Here is an 8678-nt window from a genome sequence, read left to right as displayed (position 1 = left end):
TCCTCCGACTACCAATGAAGCAGAGAAGACTTACTTATCTAGCAATACTGCACGTGCATAAGGCGGAAACATTTAGTTTAGATTTAAATGAAATTCTTATGGAATTTTCTTCAAAGACGGCTGAGAGACGCAACGTTTTTGGTATTGTTCAATGAATGCAATAAAGCAATATTTAAAAAAAAAGTTTTTTATTCACTGAACCTGTTATTTGTTTGACCTAGTCATCTCCGTTTTGTCTTATTTATAACTAGTTGATTGACTGGAGAGGAGACTGAAGGAAGAGGGTGACTAAACAAGTTTGCCCCCCCCCCCATCATACAGTACTTCCGTGGTCCCTGTTATCAAGCAAGGAAAATCAGTTCAGATCATACTGGAAGAGATGTCATCCATTTACGGGGGCTCTTGTCCAAGTAAAACTATGGTTTACAAGTGGCATACCCTCTTTAAACAAGGCAGGGAGTCGCTTGAAGAAGACCCACGGCCAGGAACGGGCTCCACTCCTCCTTGGTTCCCTGTAGGTCCCACGGCTGAAGAGTCCATTTCCCCTTGGCTCCCTGAAGGCCCCACGAGGGAAAAAGGTGATTTTGAATGGTCCAATTTTCATCACACAAGTTTCTATGGAAATAGAAAATCCACTCCAGCAGAGCCCCGAGTGCTGAGATAAGGTCTAAGTACTCCGAGATGTGACCCTTATTCTCAAAGGAACCCGTTCGTGACACTTTTCCCCAGGTCAATCAGCCTGAGCACAGTAGCTCACCTTTTAGCTTGGGATGGCTATTGCAAGCATTGAGCTATAATTAGAGGTGCTACTGCGTGCTGATTGCAGGCCGTGGGTTCGCCCCACTCCCTACGCTAATTTTTAGTGTTAAATGTAATGGTTTCTAGCCGCATAATGCTTTTTTAGGCATTCATTTAAAAAATATATATATAATTTTTACTGTTCGGGTAGGGCAGGTATGGTATTATAATATATGGTGATAAATGTCAAAGCACAACTGTCTACGAATTGCAATTTTCTATGGTAGCGAATGTCAAAAGCAAAAATTCAAAACATGGTCAAAACATGGTCAAAACCAAAACGACCAAAACCATCAGCTGTCACTTTTGTCAGTATTATGTTGAAAAATGTCAGTGTTACTTCGTAAAATACCAAAATTGAAGAATATAAATTCAGGTTTAAGGTTTTATTCAGTTATCAAAAAACACAAGACTATCGTCTTCAATAGAGAAGTTGTTGACTTATTTCATGAAACATTCAGTAAGTTAACCCACAAATTAAGTTCAAAACATTGAATTATTCTTGGCAAATTAAAATATCAACACGCTACAGTATAATATATTTCTGAATATCAACTACTCGATGAAAACTTTTCTTTTCTTTCTTATAACTGTATTTTTTAATATATTTTATATTTTTGTTTATAAATATTTAAATTTTAAAATATTTAGGTACATTTATATTTATAAATACAGTTATATTTTTGAATATCAACTACTCGATGAAAACTTTCTTTTCTCTGCTTTTTTCGGTATTTATTTATTAGTTGCCGACTATTTGATAGTTACAGTAATGTACACTTATTATATAATATAAATATGTTTTCCAGATATTCCGGAATCAGAGATTAAGAGTATTCTGCACAAAAATGGCCGGTTACGAAATGTTACCAGCCAGCACCTGTCGGAGGTCCTCCAGGCATTGAAAGCTTACGACATCGATAAGGATTTAGCTATACAAGTGCCTGCTGTTCTGGTTCCGCATGCGGAATCTCTTACCAAACGTGGACGGATTCTACGGGAATGCGGAGTTGAAAACATAAAACCACTATATCTTGTAATGTAAGTTCATTAAAATCATTTATACTAGATATTATGATTTTTAGAATTTTACGATCGAAAGTATTATCGTGATTAATTTTTGGGTTATTATGCCATGCTGGCTACTTCCTTATTTGGCCAAAGTTTAGTACAGTGTCCATCATCAGGGCAGATGTCCTGCTGATGCCATCCCATCTGCCAGTGATGGACACTGTAACGCTGTCCAAACGTTGACTAAAGAAGGAGGAAGCGCAACATGGCATAGTAACCCAAAAGTCAACCATTTATTTACTATTTACTTGCCCGCCTAATGGGCTTTTACACGGAATTTAACATTTGGTTTCAGTATGTAAGTATGACAGAATAAATATAATAGTAGTATAGATTTTAATTTAATTTTTTTAATTTTTTAAAAGAAAGACAAACATTCCCGGGTTACGAATAACCTGACAATATTTGAAAATCTCACACTACCACCACAGTAAGCTGAAAATGTTGTGATGGAGGACTTAGCCAGCCGAGGAATTGAACACACTACGCCTGAGTGGGACCCAAGCACGATGTCAACTCGGCCACCGACCGGTCTAACCTAACATGGCACATAGGTACCTATAATATAGTAGTAGTATACATAGCATAACATGGCACATAGGAGACCTGTAATAAAAATTAATAAAATACTAATACATACTGTGATTAATATTAAATTTAAATAAATAGACCTGTGATAGTAGATAACAGAATGCATAAAAGAGAAAAGCAAGTTTGTACGTATATGCATACAATTATTTATGTGAGTAACAAACAAATTTTAAAAAATCTACCTGTAAAAAACAAAGTTTTTTTTATTTATGATTTGGCTGGAGTTTGTGGCCATCAGCTGCATGCTGGCAGTGACCCGGTGTCTCATCAGGCCGGCGAATCCATTCAGTCCTAGCTCCGTAAACATTGTCAATCTGCATCTGCTGATGCTGAAGTATCTTCTATATCCAAATATAATTCTACAGTTGTTAATATATTGTATTGAGTCGTTCCATCAAGCATTTTCGGTATTTACACCATGTTATGCATTGAACAATGTTTTTATTTTAACATTATTGCTGCATTTGTAAAATCTTCGGGCAATCATATTAGAAACTATGCTGTTACTTCTCATTTGTCGTTCAATGTCGTCATCATCCGATAGGTCTTCATTGATGATATGCCCCAAGTATTTTATGTTCTTACACATATTTATTATTACCTCATTAAGGTCCACGGGGAGTATCTTATCAGGATTTTTCCCGTGGTGGAATGCATAGTATACTATTTTTGTATACATTGTAAAATTTTTTTGTAAATAAAGTAAAATTACATTTTTGAAAAAAAAAAAAATTAATTTATAATTGTGATAAAATTAGTACCTCAAAAAAAAATCTTTACAAATTAGCAAAATAATAATAATTTCACTAATTTACTTATCAATTTAAAAGGTAAGAAAATAGTAATACCGAGCATTTCAATTAAAAGAGGAATTTTTCAAGGAGACTCATTGAGTCCTCTTTGGTTTTGCTTAGCATTGAATCCTCTATCTAAAATGTTAATTAAAAGCAAGTTTGGAATAAAAGTTAAGGGTAATACAAGGGAGAGTAGCACAATTTCGCATTTATTATATATGGATGACATAAAATTATTTTCGAATTCTGAACAAAATTTAGAGAAAATGATCGAGGTAGTTAAAAACTTTTCAGATGATATCAAAATGACTTTTGGTTTAGATAAATGTAGAACGATCCATATAGAGAAAGGCAAAATTGTAGATGGGGACGAGAGTATATTTAGAAATTTCCAAATTACTAGTATGAAAAGGGATGAGGTTTATAAGTATTTAGGATACCCACAATCAAATAGATTAGACCATACTACACCCAAGCATAGTGCGTTCAATTGCTCGGCTGGCTAAGTCCTCCATCACAACACAAGCAACATTTTCCACTTACTGTGGTGGTAGAAGGAGATTTTCAAATATTGTCAGGTTATTCGTAACCCGGGAATGTTTGACATCCATTAAAAAAAATATATATTAAATTGTTTAATTGGTCACTCCGCTTTATTATTTAATTTATTGAATCAAATTTATAATTTATAATGGATAGCCACAAAATTACAGCTTCATTCAAAAGTATTAGTAATTTTATTGGTTGCAGATATTTTCAGCTCGTTAAGAACAAGACAATAGCAGAGCTAAAGGAATGCAAGGTACTGCCAACTAAATTGAAAGTTCGTAAGAAATTGTCAGAGTGCTTCGAATGCTGGAAAAAGTGGAACTATCCTTCGCCGGATAACACTGATGAAGATAAAACTTTAAGTAAGTTATTTATTGTACAGCTCGATACAGTAAAATTAGCAGTCGTTAGCATCATTAGGGTTGGATTTTGTGGATACGAAAAATGGTTCGTTCGTTAGTTCCTCTTTAGGCCACCTGCAAAGTTAATCTTGTGAACCTGTAAAAAAACTCAGATTATAAAAAAGATCTGGGGGGAATTTTTTCAGTGATTTTTTAAAAATTTTGAATTTCAACTTTGTGATTCAACATTTTTTTATGGAGGAATGGTATCAGATCTGCCCACAATTGTTTTTGTCTCTACAAGGCATACTATGTACCTAATTGTAAATCCTTAATAATTCATGTATCTGTGACTAATATCTCTTGTAAGTCAAGGTTACATAAAAAAATGTGAAAAAAAATTCGAAAAAAACTCGAAAACTAAAAATAATCACGGAACATACATGGGGATGATTTACCATGGGTCCTACCTCTGGACTTCCGCTTGACACTATTTTTGAGAAACACGTATATAATATTCTTCTGTAATTCAATTTCAGGCGAACTACGGTTTATCGTTCTGCAGAAATACTTAGAATGGAGACTGGACATAGACCAAGAAAAATTTGATAAAATGATCAAAATCTTCAACAGATTTAAGCACAGCCCTCTCACAAGTATGGAGAGGTCAATTACACTCGCCCAGAAAGATTTACAATTGTCAGATGATAAAATACGATCCTATCCGTCCTTCATCTGTGCCGACCCTGATAATACGCTGATGATTTTGGAAAAAATTAAAAATTTCAACGGGATAGATGCGAGAGAAGCTATTAGAATGCAGCCCACTTTAATCAGAGAAGATTACAGAGCAATTTTGAAGATTAGAAAAATTCTGAAGGTAACTTAAATATATATTTTTTTAATCTTTCTTTATTTTTTATTGTGATTCAAGAGTCCCTACTGCCCGTAGTCAGTAGAACGTACCCAATTTGGGGATTTTTTTGTGGCTGGAGGAAGAGGGGATGAGAAGGAGATAGAAGGGGATGGGTAGGGTAGGATGTACCTGGCTATTCAGACATGATGATTATGTGCCTGAAAACTTCAGCTGTAGTCGTAACCATGACTTTTTCAATACACCATACGGCAGAACAAATGTTCCAGCACAGCATAGCGTGACAAGAGGAATAGTGCTACCGAATAAAATTTCACTTCTCAATTGAACAGTAGATAACGTATTTAATTACTGTTTATAAAACCGTAAAACTTTTTGTATATACATATCTATTTTCCCAAATGTTAATAATGTTAAAATAAGAAATCTTTTTTCTGTAAATGGATGATTAATCTGTCATACAATATACTATCAACTAACATGGCTAAAGCCTGTTCAAACAATTTTTAGATTCTGATTGGTGCTCTTTCACCAGAGACACTGTAAATTGTTTCATGAAATAATATTTTGAATTATGTACACTTATTTAATTTATTAATTTCTGCGAGCTCTGGTCCAGAGCCAAGGAGCTAATATCTCTACCCCAGAGGTAGAATTCTCTAATATTTGTGTACATCCTCAGGAACATAACATGCCCGATTATGCTGGTAAGAGGCTGCTTCCATTATATGTGCTGAAACCTGAAAATCTGGAAAAGAGATTTTATAAATTGGAGCAGCTTCCTGAATACCAAGCTCTGGCTGGAAATCGTAGAGTAAGTATAAAATAAATGTAGTGGTCCCAGAGAGAGGTTGTACATGATATTATCATTCTAGTATCTTTTGTTTTTTCATATTCATACAGACATGACGGTGTACATCCTCTTTCTCTGGGACCACTATATATAAAACCAAATTTTGAATAAATATTATAACTAAATTACAATTATTTTTTTTTCTGGTTCAGGGGATTACTAAGGCATTCAATGTTCTTTTACATTTTTTAGTGGTATGTATTTTGTTTTAAAAACAGTGAAAATTTTATTTATTCGTATGAGCAGCCATGTTTTCCTATTTAAATACTAGCTGAAGTCCTCGTCGTTGCCCGGGCTTTATGCAGAGTTTTTCGAAATCAGGTGTGGACAGTTACCTTCCTCTTGTTTTGAAGGTCAAGTGTGCAAAATTTCATCAACCTCGGAATAAAACTGAATATTTGTATAAAAATCATGATATTCTCCTTGAATATCATAGGAGCAGACCTTGACTTTTTACCTCATCCATTTATTTTGTTGTTTATTCTCTCTTAGATACCCCTGCTACCATATAACAGCAAGATAGTTTTGGAGAGACTGAAGCACTATAATGCTCTGAACAAGCGTTGTGCCACCATTCAGAGTCTTGTCACGAGTCGGGATATCTTCCAAAAGTGAGTTATTTTTCTATTTAAACCGTTTCATTTTTTGACATTGTTGTCAAATCGACAATCAACAACCACACTGTAAATTGCCATCTCAACACAGGCGTTTCACACCTAGTGAGATGGGCAATATGTCATTGTTGTAATTAATGTAAAATTAAAATAATGAAATAAATAAATTTCCCTAATGTTTACAGGCAAATGGCCAATTTTGGGGACAAGAATGTCTCATCAGATATTGTCTGCGCCGTGGAGGTTCGATTGTCGTGTCCTAAAAAAGAAATTCACCGAATGCTGTCCCAAAACACCAACTGGCTCCATATTTCCACAGTCTCCATTGTGGACACCATTACAATGCTGCTGGAGGGATTCACAAAACAGGAGATCTACGAAAACTGTCACATTGTATTATACTCGAGGTATATCAAGCAAAATAAATTCTCCTTTTCACGCATCTTGCATGAAAAAAAAAAGCCTGTAAAGTTTTGCAATGATTGTTATTAGAATCCTACCTTGGTAGTTAGGTACATTGGCCATATCTAAGTGAAAGATGATTATTTGGTCAGTGAGACAGTTAGCCTACTTATCGACTTGAAATTTCAAATGTTCTTATAGTGAAGTTTAACTCGCTACTCTCTCTCTAAAAATATCCAGGGCCAGGTAATATTCCTCACCCGGGGAAGTAACTGGCCAATAATTTAAAAAATTTAAATGTTTATTTCGTAAAAGGATTTGCTATTTTTATGAATAAAATCAAATCAGTGCGATAAAGATCGCTTTTATTCGAAGACCAAACTACGACAAAGACCAAAGATACCAGATAGTCGAATGTTTCCAATCAGCCCATAGAAAATGAAGAAAATACATACTTTCTGCATCGTACTTTTTTATTCTGGTGAATAAATGAATTTGATTTATGAATGGTCATAATAGGCATAATTAGGCAAACAATACACACAATGGCTAACGACTCATCTCTTATAAGTTGTACTACATGTAGGTACATATTTAATACAAACCAATGAAAGTATAGACATGGATTTTATGCACTCTCCTTTTGTTCAAGTTGTTTGCTTTCTATGAAAATTTTATTTGTGTGTAATACTATGCAGTTATTTTTACTTGTAACAAACATCTTTCTATTTTCAGGGAAACAATTGAGAAGCATCTCTCTACTCTTCTAAATCTCAAAAAATCGCAACACAATGCCAAACCTCTCAACATGGATTTTCCCATAGAATCGGAGGACGAAAATGATATTTGCGAGCAAGACGAATTCAACCCGGTCACAGGGCTGGCCGAACTTAGCAATTGCAATTTTGAGGCTGCTTCAGATTTAGAAGAACTGCCGAACATTGACTATACTAAATTAAGCAATTCTCAGATTCTGGCCATGGCCGTTTATTTGATAGAAAGAGTGCACTGCTTTACCGGCGACGGCATTTGGAGCAATGACAGAAATATCCACAGAAATAATGCATGATTATGATTGTTGCGGAAAGAAGAGGAGAAGATTTCTGCACAACTTAAATCTAAAAAGTAATCATTAATTATTACGCAGATGACAATTATACTTTCACCTTACCTGATTAACGACCAGATCTACGACCTGCCAAAAGTGCATTGATGATTTAATGAAATGTTAATATGTACAACTGTTTTTTTATGAATAAATTTGATAATTTTTGGTGATTGTATTTATGTGTAGTGTAATTTGTTTTGTTCATTCCTATTCAGAATAATAAATAAAAGATTTAGCTCCCTTACTTATCGACCCATTAGTTTAATGACCCAGTTGAAGGGATGATACTTAGGGGGTATTTCACTGTCGGGCTAAATATCTGACTAGCTATCCGTTGGCTGGCTTTAAAGATCAGAATAACTTCGTTATTCAACGGCGACCGTTTCACCATTGTTTCCGAGCTTCCGGATAGATAACATTCGAAATAGTCTGGCAACATCGCAAAATGTTTGCAGTTACTCCATCTACTGCCACGGCTGTCATGCGTCACAGTCCGCACACCGCAAAGTGTGCATTTTTTTGTTTATGTTATGTTGATTATCAGGTCATTTTAGATAGATTCGTGTCGAAATAATACATTGTTTCTTATTTTGAACACAATCAAATAATTCAGGATGGATCATACAAGCATTCAAATTCATTCAACAAAATTCGACTCACTTCTCCGCTGTCAAACTCGGAAT

The 8678-nt window shown here is 34.8% G+C and overlaps 1 protein-coding gene across 2 annotated transcripts; it reads left to right on the top strand.

Moving 5' to 3' along the window:
- The first annotated feature begins 1064 nt into the window (after nucleotides 1-1064).
- Nucleotides 1065-8164, top strand: LOC149423763 (transcription termination factor 5, mitochondrial-like). 2 transcript variants are annotated; one of them, XM_089632105.1, is made up of 8 exons: nucleotides 1065-1258; nucleotides 1608-1839; nucleotides 4005-4165; nucleotides 4684-5024; nucleotides 5701-5832; nucleotides 6364-6482; nucleotides 6671-6892; nucleotides 7623-8164. In XM_089632105.1, exons 1-8 carry the CDS (start codon nucleotides 1126-1128, stop codon nucleotides 7954-7956), a joined length of 1674 nt encoding a protein of 557 aa, XP_089488231.1. In that variant the 5' UTR covers nucleotides 1065-1125; the 3' UTR covers nucleotides 7957-8164. The 2 variants fall into 2 exon arrangements, with proteins under 2 accessions (XP_089488231.1, XP_089488232.1); XM_089632106.1 differs by lacking the exons at nucleotides 1065-1258; nucleotides 1608-1839 and adding an exon at nucleotides 2347-2423.
- The last annotated feature ends 514 nt before the right edge of the window (nucleotides 8165-8678 follow it).

Source organism: Hesperophylax consimilis, chromosome 5, assembly GCF_061612785.1.
Source record: "Hesperophylax consimilis isolate HC1 chromosome 5, BYU_Hcon_1.0, whole genome shotgun sequence".
Taxonomy (NCBI): domain Eukaryota; kingdom Metazoa; phylum Arthropoda; class Insecta; order Trichoptera; family Limnephilidae; genus Hesperophylax; species Hesperophylax consimilis.
The sequence above is the reverse complement of the archived record's forward strand: the minus strand, read 5'-3'. Positions and strand labels throughout refer to the sequence as shown.

Bases quoted from the DNA above. Each gene is read 5' to 3' on its own strand.
- LOC149423763 (XM_089632105.1), top strand. From the start codon at position 1,126: ATGTCAGTGTTACTTCGTAAAATACCAAAATTGAAGAATATAAATTCA. The intron at 1,840-4,004 runs GTAAGTTCATTA...TATTGGTTGCAG, and splicing joins AAACCACTATATCTTGTAAT to ATATTTTCAGCTCGTTAAGA. The intron at 5,025-5,700 runs GTAACTTAAATA...GTACATCCTCAG, and splicing joins AGATTAGAAAAATTCTGAAG to GAACATAACATGCCCGATTA.